The sequence below is a fragment of the Budorcas taxicolor genome, chromosome 1 (assembly GCF_023091745.1).
Source record: "Budorcas taxicolor isolate Tak-1 chromosome 1, Takin1.1, whole genome shotgun sequence".
Classification (NCBI taxonomy): domain Eukaryota; kingdom Metazoa; phylum Chordata; class Mammalia; order Artiodactyla; family Bovidae; genus Budorcas; species Budorcas taxicolor.
Genome location: NC_068910.1, coordinates 65,651,801 through 65,670,911, shown reverse-complemented (window position 1 = coordinate 65,670,911; position 19,111 = coordinate 65,651,801). Strand labels below are relative to the sequence as shown.

Here is a 19,111-nt window from a genome sequence, read left to right as displayed (position 1 = left end):
TTAAACTTTAGGAAATACGACTCAAGCTGATTTTTAAAGTTAACAAATTGTCATGGACATATCAAGTTCCTCTAGGAAAGCTTAATCAGAATGCACATGCTCTAATTTGGGAAGCTGCTTTGCCTTGCTGTAAAGTTCTGTGTTTAAGAATGTTGCTGTTGTTGTTTAGTTGCTAAGTTGTGTCACTTTGTGATCCCATGGAGTGTAATCCTCCAGTGTCCTCTATCCTTGGGATTTCCTAGGCAAGAATACTGGAGAGGGTTGCCATTTCCTTCTCCAGGGGATCTTCCTTACCCAGGGATCAAGCCCACGTCTCCTGCACTGGCAGGCGGATTCTTTACCACTGAGCCACCAGGGAAGCTCTTGAGTATGATACCAAAGCATTACACACTTGAAAAATGACAAGGATATGGTAAGCATTAAGGCCTTCCCCTAACTTCTGTCCTTTGTCTTCAGATTCAAATTTTTTTTCATGTATCCTGATTTTAAAAAGTAAATTAACTTTATTGAGATATGCTTTACATAAAACAAAACACAGCCATTATAAGTCTGCAGTTCTTGATGAGTTTTGGACAAATGCATGCACTTGCTTTACAACTACTGGGCTGTTGTTACTGCCCTGTTGCTGCCTTGTTCCATCCAGATAGAGAACATTTCCATTGTCCTGAAAAGTTCTTTCCTGATTCAGTCACTCACCCTATTTTGAAAAGAAATTTTAAAATCATTTTTTTTTTCTTTTCTCACCTAGTGATCTACCCCAATACACTGGTGTCTTCTTTTCTTTCCTTTTGATTATTGCTGCTCTAGCAGTCTGTCAGTTTGTTGGATTCAAAACAGGGAGCTGCTTATTGGCTCTACTGAGTAGGCAGAGGGGAATATACCTTATTATTTTTCTATTTTTTTCTCAGTAACCTCTCACACATCCTCTGAAATCTCCATCCATCCATCCATCCCACCCCCCACCACCCACCTATCCGTTGATCCCTCCTCTACACACCCAGTTATCCATCCATCCAACTTTTGGAAAGTCTACGGAATGAGCCATGGGTCACCAGGAATCCCACCTCCACTTAATTTCTGTTCTAACATGGAAGCCAGACAATTTAACAACTACTCTGAGAAGGCCATACATTTACGATGGGGAAGTATGGGGCACCATGGGTGACACAGCAGGAGTGGCTGGGAATGATTCTCAGAGAGAGGGAGACATTAATAATGGAGACAGAGGGCAAGGATGGTTGACTTGGTTAATTATTTCAGGCCTATTTATTGAGCCCTGCAACTGGGCACGGTGGTAGCTGCAAGAGATTCAGACACAGGTGAGTAGGGAAGACATGGGACCGGTCTCATGGGATACACATCACTGTGGGGTTGGCCCAGGTGGGGCTGGGCAGTGGGGTGATGTTTTAGGAGACACAGTCAGTGGAGCAGAGGGAAGAGAGGAAGGGCAGAGCAAGTTAGAAGCACCGCAAATTCCACATGACCAGGCATGAAAGTCAATCAGGAGGTACAACTCTGAGCAGCGGGTATAGCAATCACTGGGCACTCAGTAGCTGTGTAGAATGGTATCTAATCCCTAATCAGAATCTTTAAACAGAGACGAGGACTGCAGGAGCCTCATCTCAATCACTTGCAAATAATCTTCTCTGTCTTTCACAAGCATAGTCATGATTAAAATGACCTTTCACGAACAGTGGGGAGGGAGTGCTGAAGAAAATGAGGAGTGCTGAAGAAAATGAGGTATGTGAGAATAAAATCCATCTACCTGATTGCCATGTAATGTTTGGTGAGTCACGAGAGTGAGAATTTCAGATGTGAATTAAAGATTGCCAAAAGCAGTGGCATATTTGAAATTCCCCGTGTCCTACTTTAGAATCAGAAGACAGGAGAACTGGGAAAGAAAAAAAAAAAGTTATTTCTTATCTGTATTCTAACTGCTCAAATAATTTCAATGTAAATTATTTATGTAGTTTCCATCTGAATTGTTGACCTTAGATGAACTTTATTTGATAGGCACTTGGAGCAAATATTCCACAGGATTCTTTAAATGCTATAAAATAGGACATACCCCAGCTGCTGATTCAATTTTGTTCATAACATGGCCATAGAGTGTATCTGATCCTTTGCAACATTTGAGAAGATGTATTTAGTTAGTGATGAGGTCTGTACAATTTCACGTAAAATTAAAGCTCTCCAAAAATGCAAACCTCCTCTGGGCACTAAATCTCACAATATTCTGGAAATAACAAATCCTAAAATGCTCTCTGACTGCAAATCAATGTTTTTAGCTTGAGTATTAATAGCTGCAGAAAATGTTATACTTCTCTCATCATTTACCACCCTTTGTTTGGATTTAGCACACATTTTGAGTATCCTGATTTTCTTTTCTGGGATGGATGGCTCTAAGCTACTTACCATCAGATGAGAAATATATTCTATCAAAATCTATTTAAGGAACACATCCAATCAATGGCAAAGGATGTGCTCTGCATGACTCTGCCTGTTTGGTGTCTGTCCTTTTGCCTTTTACTGAGCCCACTCACTAGGGGGGCTACAGAGATGCTTGAGTCCTGGGCACGTTCATGATTTAGGGGCCTTTGCTGAAGAACTGATGTTTTCGAACTGTGGTGCTGGAGAAGACTCTTGAGAGTTCCTTGGACTGCATGGAGATCAAACCAGTCCATCCTAAAGGAAATCAGTCCTGAATATTCGTTGGAAGGACTGATGCTGAAGCTGAAGCTCCAATACTTTGGCCACCTGATGCAAAGCGTCCATTCATTGGAAAAGATTGTGATGCTGGGAAAGATTGAGGGCAGGAGGAAAAGGGGGAGGCACAGGATGAGGTGGTTGGATGGCATCACCAACTCAATGGACATGAGTGTGAACAAACTCTGGGAGGTAGTGGAGGACAGAGGAGCCTGGCGTGCTGCAGTCCACGGGGTCACAAAGAGTTGGACACAACTTAGCGACTGAACAACAACAACGTAGCCATCTGCCTGGAGACCAGACTGTGAGCACTCTTAGCTTTGGAATTTGAGCTGAGGCCGCCACAGGTACCTTAACTCAGAACCATTCATCAGGCATCGTCCATCAGGAGTGAGGCTGTTTGTTGACATGTGGATTTCTAATCTAGGATCTGAAGGCTTCCCGGGCAATGGGACCAGCCACCCATATTTCTCCAGTTATGTGTAAGGGGACCTGCTGGAAATCTGAGGTAACTGACAACACAATTTGACTTTATTCCAGGGTTATATATGAGATAGGACCCTGGACCAGCACACTTCCCAATCCAGTTCTGCTCTGCAGAGGCTCCTAGTTACTCAACATCATGACAAAAAGCAGCCTCACCCTCCTTCCCTGGTGGTTAATTAGTGAATCTTCTCAACAGTCAGATTCAACCAACTTGATGCAAATGAGGATTTTCCTACACGCTTAGACCGCAAACATACGTGAATTTAAAATATGCAGGTGCTCCTGAGGAATGACAGAATGAGGCTGCTCTTCAGTGGAAAATGGGAGCACGTGAACTTCCATGGAAAAATGCCTGATGTTCATCTTGAAAGAGATGCAGACATCATTCACAAATAAGAGAGTGTGAAAGTGGAAGTCCCTCAGTCGTGTCTGACTCTTCGCGACCCCATGGACTGTAGCCTGCCAGGCTCCTCTGTCCATGGAATTCTCCAGGGCAGAATACTGGAGTGGGTAGCCATTTCCTTCTCCATGGGGTCTTCCCAACCCAGGGATCAAACCCAGGTCTCCCGCATTGCTGATGGATTCTTTTACCATCTGAGCCCAAAAGATACATATATGTATGAGTACACATATATATATCATTTGCAAATAAACACGGCATTATTCAGGCCTTTGAGGGCTGGCCAGGAGCGCATCACCATTTTTGATCAGACTTCCAGGTGAAATTCAAATAGGAGGCTTACAGACAGACTTTCTGAACATAACTGGCCTTTGCAACTTAGTATGTTCCACAGGAATCTTTTCTACAGGAAAGAAAATTCCTCAAATTAACCATCAGAAACATTGTTTACAGGGGTGTGTGTATGTGTGTTTGGGCATGTACTGGTCATGTCCGACTCTTTGCCACCATGTGGAATATAGACCGCCAGACTCCTCTGGCCATGGACTCTTCCAGGTAAGAATACTGGAATGAGTTGCTGTTTCCTACTCCAGGGGAATCTTCCTGACCCAGGGATGGAACCCGCCCATGTCTCCTGTGCCTTCTGCATTGGCAGGTAGGTTCCCACTGCCCCACCTGGGAAGCCCAATGTTTAGCGGAGCTGATGGCAAAAGGGAGGTTGATCTCAGCATCCTCTCCCTGGACAAAGGAAACACTCCAGACTTCTGATTTCAGTTTTATCCATTTTCCTCTTTGCTACGTGATGCCCCATTAGTGTGGCCGACAGCCTGTGAATGACGGCAAGGAACCGGGAGTTCTCAAACCCAGACTGATAAAGGAGTGCATCCTTCTGAGACTGCAGAAGTCAAAGGGCTCACAGGCTGACCCTTAGAAATAAAACAACGGAAAGCTTTTCCATAAAGAGCATATTGCGTCGATTTATTAGAGAATGCAGTTAAAAAAAATATCTCGTGGTTAGCCTCTCCAGTTTAAAAGCACTGAACTACGAACACTTGAACGACTATGCAAGCATCTCTTGCTCATTTGTCCCCCACACCCCACCAGGTCCTGTAAACAGGGTTTGGAGACCATTCAGTCAGTTTCTTGATAGGAACAGCCAAACGCCTTTACTTCTTAAAGAAAGCCCTCTTCCCCTTTTCTAAAGCATGCACTGTTACTTGGCATTAGGTATTTCAAAAGGACAAACATTGTTACAATATTGTAAGGCCAAAAGGGAGTACCCATCGACCAGACATACACATACACAGGACACTAGAAAAAAATTACAAACGTTAACCTAGTGTGACAACTCCACCAGGAATTAATGGGAAAGGCACTGCACCCTTCTTATATCCACTATCCACTTCACGTGCTTTGAATTCAAGTCCCATCAAACATCTGAAAGGCATTTTCTACAACATACGATTCACGGGGAGGTCAACACATCTGACCCTAGTCTTCCCTGGCCATATATGTCTCACCCAAATGCACAACAGGTGTGAATATATACTACCGGCTTTATTTACAAGTTTATCTTGATGTATTAGTGGGGGTAAAAAAATTAATGATCTCAACTGACTATTCCCCCCGAAAAGGGTTTTGGCTATGATTCATGTTATATAAACCACCACGTCAAAGAAAGAAATGAAACCTATGTATTGCCTGATCTAAAACATCTAAACTAAAATTTCTCACCCACTAGAAGTTGGCAGTGAAAGTGCTATTTTCTGAATTTTATAAGCGAAACGCTACACAGGAATTCCAGATCGACTTCTTTTGCAAAAACACAAGTTATTGGTCGCATCGGACAGGATGCGGAATGGTGTGTGTATTCCAGGTAGAATCCCCTCCACCCCGCCGTGGGTGCCCTTGCAAAGACAGTCACGAATCTGCAAAGGTGACAGACTTCACAGATGCCTTCTTATCTCCCCAGAAGATGTAAAACAGCAGTGGCGCAACTCTACATACAAACAAAGGTTAGTTCTGAGAAATCAGTAATACACATGCACAAACATCAGAACATGAAGGGGGAAATGAAACGGTACAGTTTCCACGTTGCACAGTTGCTTTCACGACCTTTCTGCACCAGACGCCTCGTGGCTTCGCGTGGCGCCTTTTCCCACCAGGAGAGAGAGTGCGTCTACCTTGTAGACTGATTAAACACAAAGACTCTCCCCGGGGCCCGCGGATCAATCTGCCCCTGGCCAAGACAGAACCTACCAGAAGAGAACAAGTACAAAACACTATCATTATTGGTTTTCCCGCGATGCTCCCAGATGTCCTTGTGCGATCACCCCAAGCTCAGTGATTGGCTCGGGGCCTGGCCAGGAGCCTCAAACACTGACTGAGGCGCAGCGTTAGAACCAGGGGACGAAGCCTCGATTCTCTTCTGAGCAACGTGAACTGGAATTTCCGCCACAGCGGTCACGGCTGCCGCCTCCAAAGCTGTGACCGGCTGCTTCCACAGTAAAAGATGCCTTCTTGCGAGCATGGTTTGGAGCACGTCTTCGTCCGGGCTCCTGTTCAGCTTAAGTGGATGGGCGTGTACTCTGGCCTCCTGGTCTGGATAATTTTGGGCTTCGGTCTCTTCATTCTTTCCATCTCGTCTTCTTCCTCGTTCTCCTGATCGCTCTCACAGACGTGGACCACCACGCTGGGGGTGGTGTCGGTGGCTGCATGCAGTTCATACTTCTCCCCTGGGGAAAGAAGATAATTGCAGGGTAACTCAGGCAAGGGGGTAAGGGCCAAAAAAGGCAAGGGCAAAGGAATGTGCAGGCAGGAGTCAGCTCGGCCGAGCTTCCGTGGGCATCCACTGGGGACCTCAGGACACAGCAAGGCACACTCTGGATTGGTGTTTCTTTGGTGGCTCCTTGGCTCAGCGGTAAAGCATCTGCCTGCAGTGCAGGAGAGCAGGGTTCGATCCCTGGGTCAGGAAGATCCGCTGGAGAAGGAAATGGCAAACCACTCCAGTACTCTTGCCTGGAAAATTTCATGGACTGAGGAGCCTGGTAGGCTACAGTCCATGGGGTCGCAAAGAGTCCGACACGCCTGAGCGACTTCACTTTCACTTTCTTTATACATCTCAACACTGCAAATGACTCTGTTTTCAAACACTCTGAGTCCAGGCATGTGAAAGGTATGGAAGGAATGTATATTTAATTACTCTTTGCATGAATGGGCTTCCCTGGTGGCTAAGAGGGTCGAGAATCTCCCTGCAGTGCAGGAAACCCAGGTTCGATCCCTGGGTCGGGAAGATCCTCTAGAGAAGGAATGGCAACCCATTTCAGTCTTCTTGCCTGGAGAATCCCATGGATAGAGGAGCCTGGCAGGCTACAGTCCATGGGGTTGCAAAGAGTCAGACACAACCCAGCAATTAACACTTTCAGTTTTTTAGCATGTACACTAGGCTCTCTCTAAACTACCCAGGAGACTTCCCTGGTATGGTGAAAGCGGCACCTGTTCAGGAAAAGATATATGAATAAAGGCGTCAGGTAAGGCCCTCTTGGGCATCTCTCCCCACTGAAGGCTTTCACTGAAGCTCACAGCCCAGGCTAGAGATGGGAAGCATGCGGAAGCCTCTTTGCCCAAAAGAAACAGATGTGAGTTCTGAACCAGGTGCTCCAAAAGCATTTTTGACCACAGCATCCTTTTTCACACAATTATCAACCCCCTCAAACCAGGAATGTCCTGCTATTGTACAGCAGCCTGAAATTTATCAGGCTCAGTCAAGGGGCTTTTACTCATAAACAAAGTGTTGCCTCTTCTCAAGCCCACACGTGAGACTGCAATGTTATTGTAACTGCCTCTGAAAGGGCTTCTCTTGTGGCTCAGCTGGTAAAGAATTCCCCTGCAAGGCAGGAGACCTGGGTTCAATCCCTGGGTCAGGAAGATCCCCTGGAGAAGGACATGGCTACCCACTCCAGTATTCTGGCCTGGGAAATTCCATGGACTGTATTAGTCCATGGAGTCACAAAGAGTCAGATATGACTGAGCAACTTTCATTTCACTGAATGGTTGAGGGCTTCCCAGATGGCCCAGTGGTAAAGAATCTGCCTGCCAATGCAGGAGACATAAGAGAGGGCTTCGATTCCTGGGTTGGGAAGACCCCCTGGAGGAGGAAATGGCAACCCGCTCCAGCATTCTTGCCTGGAGAATCCCATGGACAGAGGAGGCTGGTGGGCTCCATACAGTCCATGGGGTTGCAAAGAGTTAAACGTGACTGAGTGACTGAAACAGTGAACGAGCTTCAGTATTCTCAAGGGTCAGAAAGTTAAGGTAGAGGGTCAGATATATCACTCAAAATCTTGGTCATGATCCTCTTTACAAATCTTTATCTCCTGCCAAGGAGGCATAATCCAGAAAGCAAGGAGACGGGATCACATTTGCAAAATCTTTGCAATCTTGTTGGCTGAAAAACACACTGAAATATGAATTACTATGCAAGCTCATTGTTGAGTAAACTGAAAGCAAACTGATGTCTATTCCCTAAAAGGGCTTCTCTAACAAGACATCTGTTAAAAAAAAAAAAAAAGCGGTAGGTTCTAGAGTGTAAAGAACGTTCATTAACAGCTCTTCCTGCCCCTGGGACAGTTTGACTCCTTTCTCTAGGTGGACGTCTCCCTTTCCCCCTCTCTAACATTCCAGAAGTTTCCAACCCTGGGCTCTGCTAATGCACCTTAGCCTGGAGCTGCTCGGAGGAACACTGGCACTTCTAACTTGAACTTCATGCCACGGTGAGCAGCGGGTGGTGCGATCTTTGCTTTCTACCAAAGGGGGAATTTTCTGCCTGAGAGGTGTTAACAGCAATGTCACCTTTTTCATATGAAACTGCTGATGGTCCAGGAAAACAAAACTCTCCACTCAAAGGAACATCAATCAGATTACTGGTCAAGGAGAAAGCTGATGGCCTCAGTGTTTACTGCATTTGCCCCATGGATAGGGCAGAAATGGGGCTCAATCCTGGTCACCCCAAGACCCCTGCCTGCACCTTCCAGCTCACCCAAACTCTATCGATAGGATGGGAACACCAACATTTTACCGTTTCCAGAAAACAGGTACTGAGCTCTGCCGATAAGCCAGGCATTGTACGAAGTGCAACACCCATTTTCTGGACGAGAAGCCTGAGGCCAGAGTACCTTTCTTCCCAAATGCTCACACCTTTGTCCCTTCAGAGGCACAGAATCTCTTCTTTCCCTGGCAAGCTCAGTGGGTGAGCCCCCCTGCCTGTGGGCCTGTGTGTCTGGGGCTCCTTCTCCTCTTGTGACCTATGGGTCTCTGACTGCTCACACCTTCAAATGGGCAGGTGAGGACCGTGTCGATGGATAAAATTCCCTTGACTAAAACTGAAACTTAACGGAAGTGGGGAAAGGCCCATTTTCTCCTTTCCAAAGTCATCCCCGCTTGGAGCGACAGCACCTCTGAGGGGGGTCTTGGGTCCCCTACCCACCTCCCCCCCGACCATGGGCTGTGCTCAGTGGGTGAGGGGAGGCAGTCACGTGATGAGATGCAGAGAGATCACGGTGATGGGTCCCCAGGGCCAGCTTGCCCCTCTTCCTAAGGGAATAGGTCAGAGGCGGGCGGGTGTGCAGGCTCCCCAGTAATGGGTGACCCCAATGCAGAGGCAGAAAGCCAAACAGAGGCAATTCACAGCATGCACTGGCATCCATCCGGTGACGGGGTGAGAGGGGTGCTCTGATGGACGCCCTGGGCAAACCTCTCCACGTGTCCTCACCTCCCCCCACCCCCAGTCCTTACCCGAGGGCACGGCTTACCTGGCCCTAGCTTGGAGATAGCGTATAAAAGGTCATAATTTATGACGGGAGTAGCGTCTTCCACTTGTTTCCAGCCGACCGGCGGTGAGGCAGGAGGAGAGATGAGGAACTGTTTGTCTGGATTCGGAGGGGCCAGGTGTGAACTGCCTATGTGTAAAGTCTGGAGGAGAGAGGGAGGAGATGTTTCTTGAAGGGGGAAGGACGGAGGCTCGGGAGGGCGCCTCACAACCGCCTGCGGAAGACAGTGGTCGGGGACCAACCGCGTCCACAGGCTCACCCCGGGGTGAACCGCCATACAGCTCACAAGCGCGGGGAGAGGGGACTTAGGTCATCGTGCAAACGTGATTAGAGCGCCCTCCCGGGGTAGGGACTCATAGGCACCATGGACCACGAGAAAGGATGCTTGACCTAGACTCACCGGGAAAGACCCTGATGCTGGGAAAGACTGAAGGCGGGAGAAGAAGGGAAGGACAGAGATGAGATGGTTGGATGGCATCACCGACTCAGTGGAATGAGTCTGAGTAAACTCTGGGAGTGGGTGATTGACAGGGAGGCCAGGCGTGCTTCAGTCCATGGGGTTGAAAGAGTCAGACACACGACTGAGTGACTGAACTGAACTGAGACGGATAGAAAATATACAGAGGTAATTTTAGAACAGATGGAAGAAAAGTAAAGCACTGTGGCCGAGGTCAGAAGGGATCTCAGAACCAATTGCCTGCAGCTCCTCATGTTACGGAGGCATTACAACATCACAGACGCTCCAAAGGCTAAGCGACACCTCCAGGACTGACACCAGTTTTCAGGGGGGCAAAGCAGGGATGGGGACTTGCCACGCTCTCAGGCTTCCCTCCCCCTTTGGGGCTCTGAATCAGATGCCAAAAGGGAGGGAGGAAAACATAAATGCACCTTCTAGGATGCGCGCACGCGTGCTAAGGTGCTTCAGTCGTGTGACTCTTTGCGACCCCATGGACTATAGCCAGCCTGACTCGCCTGTCCATGGGGATTCTCCAGGCAAGAATACTGGAGTGGGGTGCCATGTCCACCTCCTGAGGAATCTTCCCGACCCAGGGATCAAATCATATCTCTTCTGTCTCCTTCATTGGCAGGCAGTTTCTTTATCACTAGCACCACCTGGGAAGCCCAGCTTCTAGGATACATATTTTAAGAAAAAAAATAATGATAAGGGACAATAACCGAGATCCTGGTTCTGGGGGCTTAAAAGTTATGCCAGTGAATGGAGGGCTGTTTGGAGTCATCTTACATTCAAATCTGGCCACTTTTTATTTTCTTTGTTCTTTAGTATAATCCTGCCCCTCCTCCACTCCCCCCGCCCTAAAAATTTCACAATGAACATGTCTTTACTTCAATAAACCAGAAAAGGTCATGGGAGGGTCTAAGCAATCGCTTATATGGAACCGCACCAAATGCAGAAGGGCATTTGTTCCCAAGGATCCGAGGTCTAAGGCTTGGATCCACCAGGGGGCAGGGCATCCGCTCCAATTTACCCAGGCAGGGCTGGCAAGTTCGCCTTCTCTGCAGGGTCTGGAAGCCCCTCTACAGGGTCTGCCCCGAGAACTCAGGGCCCCCAAGGGGGTCTCTTTCACCAGGGAGTAGGAGCTAAAGGGCTTTGGCTCTCTTGCCAAGCTGTTAAGACGTCTATAACATGGTCAAGTGGAAGTTTATGCGCTGCCTGGAAGGTGGGTGGTCTACCGTGATGGAGGGGCGGGGGCAGGAAGGAGGTGATGGGCAGGAGGAAAAGCAAACCTGCCCTGGAGATCCCTGCCCCACCTGGGACTGCCCTGGCGCCTGGAGCCCCGCTTCCCAGAAGGATTTCCTTACCATTTTGCTACCTGCCTGATGAACCCATTTCCCCCCAACCCCGGCCTTTCAGACCGGACCTGGCAGACCGGACCCGTGTTGATGTGCAGGGCGGGTTTGCAGATACAGGCTCTCGGAAGTGAGCAGGCTACTGAGCCCTGCTCAGAACCTGCATAAAGCCAGAACCTCTCTAGTCTGGGGTTCTAGCAAAGTCACGCCCACCACCCTGTGGTCCTCCACTTTCCAGAGTCAGGAAAAGACTCTTTTTCCCATCATCACTCAACTCAAGAAGGTCATCTATGAGGTCAGGGATCAACTGCACCCTGCTATCTTAAAACAGGGGACGTGATACATTTCTAGTATGAATTTTGCCCCTCTGAAGACGATTTCTTGGAGTTTTCAATCAACATATAGGTAATGGGTGTCTAGGAACTTCCCTGGTGGCTCAGTGGTTAAAGAATCCACCTGCAATGCAGCAGACCCAAGTTCGATCCCTGGGTCGGGAAGATCCCCTGGAAAAAGAAACGGCACCCCACTCCAGGATTCTTGCCTGGGAAATCCCATGGATGGAGGAGCCTGGCAGGCTATAGACCATGGGGTTGCAAAAGAGGTGGACATAACTTAGTGATGGTAACAACAACAATGGATATATACGCTGTTTTATGGGAAAGCTGGTGGCTCAGACAGTAAAGCATCTGCCTGCAATGCGGGAGACCTGGGTTCGATCCCTGGGTCAGGAAGATCTCCTGGAGAAGGAAATGGCAACCCACTCCAGTATTCTTGCCTGGAAAATCCCATGGACGGAGGAACCTGGTAGGCTACAGTCCACGGGGTCGCAAAGAGTCGGATACGACTGAGCGACTTTGCTTTCTTTCACTTTAAGGGTGAGAGGGAGAAGGGGGAAGTGTGGGTATCAGTGAAATACACTCACCTGAGCAAAATACAATTTCATTTCCTTTCCAAGAAATTCAGTCTTATGTAGCTGGAGCCTGGCATCTGCTGCAGATAAGGGGTTGCTGAAGTTTATTCTGACCCGTTTGAAGCTTTTAAAATACTGAAAGGTGATATCTTTGTCATAAGTCCTAAAGAGGGATTCAAATTTGGCCTGAAAAATAAAAAATGAAAGGAATTGGAATCTACTTGCACATGACCTTTGACTGGATGGCTTCATTACAGTTCTTATGGTGAAACTGAATCATTCATTGTTTCAAGAACTTCCAACTTCAGATCCTATTGTTCCATGATCCTCCCAATCCAGTGAACTTCAGTCTCACCACTCTGCTTAGGACAATGCCCTGTCCATCAAATATTACTTAGGGCTTTCAAACACTGGAGCTAGTTTGAAAAGAAAATTTTTAAAATTCAATTAGGAAACAATAAAGTTAATTTAAAAAGGCTTGCATTTCTTGTTTTTTTTTTTTAATGCCCTATAGGTGGTAAAGGTACATTTTCCCTATGGTTGTTTGCCTTTTTTTCTGTTTTTTTTTTTTTTTTTTTTTTAATTAGAGGATAACTACTTAACAATATGCGATGTTTTTTTGCCATACATCAACATGAATCAGCCGTAAATATGTTCCTTCCTTCTTGAAGCCCCTCCCACCTTCCTCCCCACCTACCCCTCTAGGTTGTCAGAGAGCTCTGACTGTGGGCTCCCTGTGTCTTACATCACACTCCTACTGGCTATCTAGTTTACATACGGTAATGCGTATGTTTCAATGCTGTTCCCTCAAATCATCACATCCTCTCCTTCCCCCACTGTGTCCACAAGTCTGTTCTTGATGTCTGTGTCTCCTTCGCTGCCCTGCAAATCGGATCGTCAGTACTGGTTTTCTAGATTTCATACATATGCGTTAATATATGATATTTGTCTTTCTCTTTCTGACTTACTTCACTCTGTATAAAAAGGCCTTGCATTTCTTAACATAAAGGAAGCAGTTAAAAAAAAAGTTCCCAGTGGTATTTTCCCATTCAGTCTGTCATTTTTTAACTCTCTAAAATAGTACTGGTTTTTAAAAATGAATGTACTGTCAAAGAACCTGTTTCTATACACTGGCTTTAATACAGGTATACATTTAGCTCTAGTGTTTAAGAACTAGTGAACATTGTGAAACAGCATGAGATCTTAGAACTGAAATGCCTGAGTTCAATGATTAAAAGCCTAGATTCAGGAGAATGTTTCATCAGAGCCTGGGAGAAGTTCTGCAGGAGCAGCACCCCCCACCACCACCAGGTTGGGTCCTGAATGGGGTGTTGTTTTGGGGAACTGGGAGACCACTGCTATCTTTTCCAACCAGAGGGGAAGGTGTTATGGACAGTCTTGAAACTTATAGGAAGATTGTGCAGGGGCTGTCAGTTACCAGATTTCTGAATCTTTTTTGCAGACTAAACTCTGGGGATGGTGAGAGGCCAATGGGCTGAGAGCGCAGCTGGGGCAGGCAGCGTGTCCTCTACCCAGGTGACTCGTGAGACGAGGAGGCCTGGAAGGACTCTGGAAATCTATAGAGAGCATGCTGTTTCTGCAAAGCAGAGAGAGGATTCCAGCAGAAGTGGAGAACGTCCCTGAGACTTTTTGGTACTAGGAAGTGGAGGAGGGGATGGGCCTCCAGATGGATGGGTGGTTGGTCTGTTTCTGCTCCATCGGGCAGGGCTCCACGGGGCAGGGCCTGCCTTTCCTCCTGGCTGGTGTCTCCACCAGGAGACGTGGGAAGAGCTCACAGAGTTTCTCTCTTCCAGTTCCTTGGGTTTTGTTAGTTGATGGAAAAGTCTGTGACTTTCCCAGGAGAGGTGACGCGGAGAAACAGAAGGAGAGCGAAGGTGCAGCAGATGCTCAAGCTTCGAGTTCATCTGGCCGCGCGGGGACTCGGTTGGTCTCCGCCCCTCTGTGGAGCACGGGTGAGTCCGGGGCGTGAGGGTGTCTGTGCGGATTTGGAATTTCACACGACCTCATCTGTAGGCACTGTGACCAACTGTTTGGAGTTATGATTCATAACTTAAGAGAGATGAGTTTGATGGATATTTTTAGACAGCAAGTCAGGGCTGAGGACCAGAGTGCAAGAGAACCCACACTACCTTGTTAACTTCGTATTGCTCTCCTACCGTTCTTTTATAAAATACTCTCATTTGTTATTACAGTTCTTGGGTGGCTTCTCTACTGAAATGAGTAAACAGTGATTTTACTCACATAAGGCTAATATTAAGTACATAGACTTTGTAGTAAGTTTACACGTAGATTGGGCTTCCCAGGTGCCGCTAGTGATAAAGAACCCACCTGCCAATGCAGGAGACTTAAGAGACCTGGGTTCGATCCCTGGGTCGGGAAGCTCCCCTGGAGGAGGGCATGGCAACTCACTCCAGTATTGTTGCCTGGAGAAACCCATGGACAGAGGAGCCTGGTAGGCTACATACAGTCCATGGGGTTGCAAAGAGTTGGACAAGACTGAAGTGAATTAACAAGCATGCACGTACACAAAGACCATGCTCTAATATCTAGTTAAAAAACCAAGATTCTGGCTTGTAAGCAGACTACATGATTAGGGAGTTAAATTTGATTTAAGAAAAAAAAGAAAGAAAATGTCCCAAGTCTCAGTATGGCTTTAGGTATAAGGATATAACATGATCACTGCCCCCTAAAGAGAACACACAGAATTCATTCCTATACAGTCTTGTGTTAGAGATCAGTTAGATAGCTTCATAGCTACTGATGGAAATCTTGGCATTTTAATCAAATGAAGAAGTAAAGCATAGTAGTTAAAATCACTAGTTATACAGCTGCTTTCCAGGAGGTACAATGTTTAACGTATCTATCTATTTATTATTTGCTATGGGTGCACTTTCTCCACCTGGAAAAACCTAGAAAGTTAAAGACAGGTCCTTATAATTACTTCAAACATTCAAATATCTCTACAATAGTGATTTCCTAAGATAAAATCAAAGTATCCTGAACTCGAGATGTCAAAGTGAAACATTCTGTGCACTGTCAGAAAGTCCTCCCTCCAAAAGTTTACTTACAATCTACAAAGAATGAAACAAACACCATCCTGAACCCTGCTTACTAACTGGCCAAGGGACAGAGAGTTTTAAATACTGAGCTTTAAAAAATTCCTTCAGAGCTAATTCCTCAGGCAACACCTGTTGATTCTGAAGGCTCAAAGCATTCTGGATGCATTTCAAAAACCCCAAAACCCACAACAAGAACCACACATCCCCACCAACTATCTCACCTAATAGTACCAATCAACATCACGCTTTGAAATCGCTCTCTCAAATTAAAAAAAAATTACATTATATCAGAAGCCTTACCCTGGTTTCACTTTCGCTGAAGATCTCACTGTTTGCCACACAGGCAATCAGGGAGCTAAAACTGTAGTTAAAATTTCTAAAGTGCATCTTGCTTTCTTACAGTGAGAGCTACAGCGACTCCCGCGGTCAAGCCCCAAGTGGACGGAGTTCCTTTACCAGAAGCTGTTAGGTTCTCTCTCGAGCCGGCGCTTATAAAGCAACGAGGTCCGGCTCCCCACGCCCCCACCCCGCCCCAACTCCGGGGGAAAAAAAAGCACTGCTTCCAGGGCATCCTGTTTGGACACCAAATTCCTGAGTCAAGCCCTGCTTGACTCGCAGGCGGACAGGGACAGAGTGTAAGTTTCTACTGGAAAGAGGTGACGTCAACACCTTAGTCATTTTCCCTATGCTAATTAACTTCGCTTGGGGAGGATGGAAAAAACGGCCGAGGTTTGCTTTGCAGCTGTTTTATCTCTCCCTCTTGCAGCATAGTTTCCACTGGTAGTAATTCCATTCAGCCACTCAGTCACCAGGCTCCGCCGCTGAATGGGACGACCCTTCTTAGGATGGAAAATGTTACAGACAGAAGCAGGAAGGGCTACAGCAGTAAACAGTAATTAGCCTGCGGGGAACTTTCAAGGCTTGGAGAAACCTGGAAACTGAAGTCTTGGGGAATGGTTTGATCCCTGTAATTTCCTGAACACTTAAATCAAAGTTTCATACACTGGGATATTAGAGAAAACATTTGGAAATCTGTCTTGGTCAATGACCTCTGTTTTTCAAAGAAAAAAAGTAGAATTCGTTTCGAAATGTGCCCTGTTCCCCCCACCCTTTTTTTTTTTTTCCTGATGAAACTTTATTGGATGAATGTCCTAATTCCCACTTGTATTTCATAGTGAGAATGTGGGAAGTGATCCTAGGATTTTCGTTGAAAACTTTGTAATTGGACAACTAGGAATAGGCAGCTCTTTCATCATTTTCTAACGCCTACTGAATTCGGAAAAAAGATTCAAAAACATTTTAGAGTAATCTGAACCTCTGAAGCTGAGAAAGAAAACATTAAGAGGCTGTCTGCTTGGAGACTCAGAGACTGAGTGTTTTCGGTTTTGTTTTAAATAGGAAAGGATGATGAAATAGAAAGAATGGATAGTATAATTGAAAAGCTAGTTCAGTTGGCCTTTTTGCAGGTAAGAGGTCTGGTCTAGAAGAAGCAGACTGGAATAGCAGGATACCGGTTCTTTGAAAAGGCTACAACTCCTTTTTCCCCCCAAATTTTCATTTTACTATTTTTTTAAAATTGAAGCACATTTGATTTACACTGTTGTGTAAGTTTCAGGCGTATAGCAAAGTGACTCAGTTATACGTGTGTGTATCTATTCTTCTTCAGATTTCTCTCTATCAGTCATTACAGGATATTGACTATAGTTCCCTGTGCTATACAGCAGGCCCTTGTTGCTTACCTCTCTTAAATGTTATTCTTTAGTCACTAAGTTGTGTCCAATTCTTTGCAACCTCATGAACTGTAGCCCACCAGGCTCTTCTGTCCATGGGATTTCCCAGGGAAGAATACTGGAGTGGGGTGCCATTTGTTTCTCCAGGGGAATCTTCCCGACCCAGGGACCAAACCCGAGTCTCGTACACTGACAGGCCAATTCTTTACCGCTGAGCCACCAGGGAACCCCTTAATCCCGTTAAAATGCTGCAGCTCTTTGAACTTCCAAGTGCTGTGTCCATTTTGGTCCCTACAGCGGTCTGAGTGCTAGGTTCTTCCCACCCTCTCCAATTTCATTATCACCTAAACGCAGTCACGTTATTTATGAAAAACATTCTCTAGTCTAGAGGCACACATGGACACCTCTTAAGCTTCCAAAAGTTAAGTGGAACCCTGCTGTTCACATGTAAAAATTAACTTCAAAGATTCATTAAAGTCACCCAATAATGAAAAGGATATATGCAGCGGGAAAGAGCAAACTGGAGTATTTATCCCTCCATAAAAGGAAATGCGAAGTCTTCCTGGATGAGTGAGGGTTGCTTTATCTCCGTGTGTGGCTCCCTGCTGCCAGTTGTAGGGTTATGTAAGAGGCCAGTTATGGTGTTTGCTTTGCCAAATTACCTGTAACTCCCAACCGAGGAGATTTAAATGCAAAAGATCTAGAAAAGTTTTGAATGCTGTAAAATCGTGTACGTGTGTGTGTGTGTATGTGTGTCTGCTCAGTTGTGTCCAACTCTTTGCCACCCCATGGACTGTAGCCCACCAGGCTCCTCTGTCCATGCGATTTTCCAGACAAGAAGACTGGAGTGGGTTGCCATCTCTTCCTCCAATCTTCCTAACCCAGGGATCAAATCTGTGTCTCCTATGTCTCCTGCATTAGCAGGCAGGTTCTTTATGAGATGCATCAAACACCAAGAGGACAGGGCCACGCTGGCTGGCGCTTGGTTCCAGGGGCTGTGCACTTGAGCTGGCTGCATTTTCAGCGCAGAGGCCGCAGGGGGCCCTGGGGGCACGTGCAGGCTTTGGTGGCAGCGTTGGTATGGGAGGCGTTGGTGGAGGGAGGCAACGGGGAAAGGGACAAGGAGGTAGAAGACACAGAGGTGCACTCTACCCGCCCAGCGCGCCTGTCCCTCCTCACCTCTCTCTCCTGGAGTCTGCCTCAGGGAACAAGAGCTAAGGGGGGATCAGAGGAGGCAGAAGAGGCTCATTTCTCCATCTCCTCCTCACTCGCCTCCCTCTCCTATTAAAAGTCATGACATGAAGCTCCAGCTCAATTGTGTGGGCAAACCTGGAATGCTTCTGTTCATCTGAGACAACAGCACTGAACTCACTCAAATTTGTAATTGTGGTTTCACAGCATGTGTGCTCAGGGGTGTCTGACTCTTTGCAATCTTTTGAACTGTAGCCCCTCCAGGCTCCTTTGTCAATGGGATTTTTCAGGCAAGAATACTGGAGCGGGTTGCCGTGCCCTCCTCCAAGGGATCTGCCCCACCCTGGGATTGAACCCACATCTCCAGTGTCTCCTGCATTGCAGGGAAAAATTCCTTACCCTCTGAGCTGTGGGGGCGGGGAGTGGGGGAAGTCCATGGTTTCATTATATGGATGGGGAAAAAAAAGTTGTCGTGAGGTATGTGAAGATGGTTCAACTGTCTTTGCTCAAAGAAATCAGTGCTAAGTGATAGATTTTTCATTAGGCCGTCCCTAAGGCCTCCCAACACATGCCATTCTGTACCTGCCTTTGAATTGATGGTGAGCTCCATCTGAATTTCAGACAGTAAAGAAAGAATCTGCCTGCAATGCACGAGACCCAGGTTTGAACCCTGGGTGGGGAAGATCCCCTGGAGAAAGGAATGGCTACCCACTCCAGGATTCTTGCCTGGAGAATCCCATGGACAGAGGAGTCTGGCAGGCTGCATATAGTCCATGAGGTCGCAAAGAGTTGGACATGACTGAACGACTAACACTTTCACTTCCTTCTGAATCATATTTAGGGAACCTGAGTGCTTCCATTTCTAGATCAGGGAAAGGGGCTCAAAGGGGCACTGATTGTAGGGAGGCTAGACTGGATGCTGGCAAAAATCACTGGGTCACAAAGTGTCCCTGAGCCCTGGCCCAGGAGAG

General features: G+C 46.8%; 1 protein-coding gene across 1 annotated transcript in view; it reads right to left on the bottom strand.

The window, feature by feature from the left end:
* Positions 1 to 4,542: 4,542 nt before the first annotated feature.
* The window catches only part of RCAN1 (regulator of calcineurin 1), a 123,197-nt gene continuing 108,628 nt past the window's right edge, over positions 4,543 to 19,111 (bottom strand). The window contains exons 2-4 of the mRNA XM_052637004.1: positions 12,152 to 12,325; positions 9,403 to 9,562; positions 4,543 to 6,327 (exon numbers count right to left, since the gene is read on the bottom strand). Coding sequence (XP_052492964.1) covers positions 6,155 to 6,327; positions 9,403 to 9,562; positions 12,152 to 12,325 — 507 coding nt within the window. The 3' untranslated portion in view covers positions 4,543 to 6,154. The remainder of the gene's footprint in view (positions 6,328 to 9,402; positions 9,563 to 12,151; positions 12,326 to 19,111) is intronic.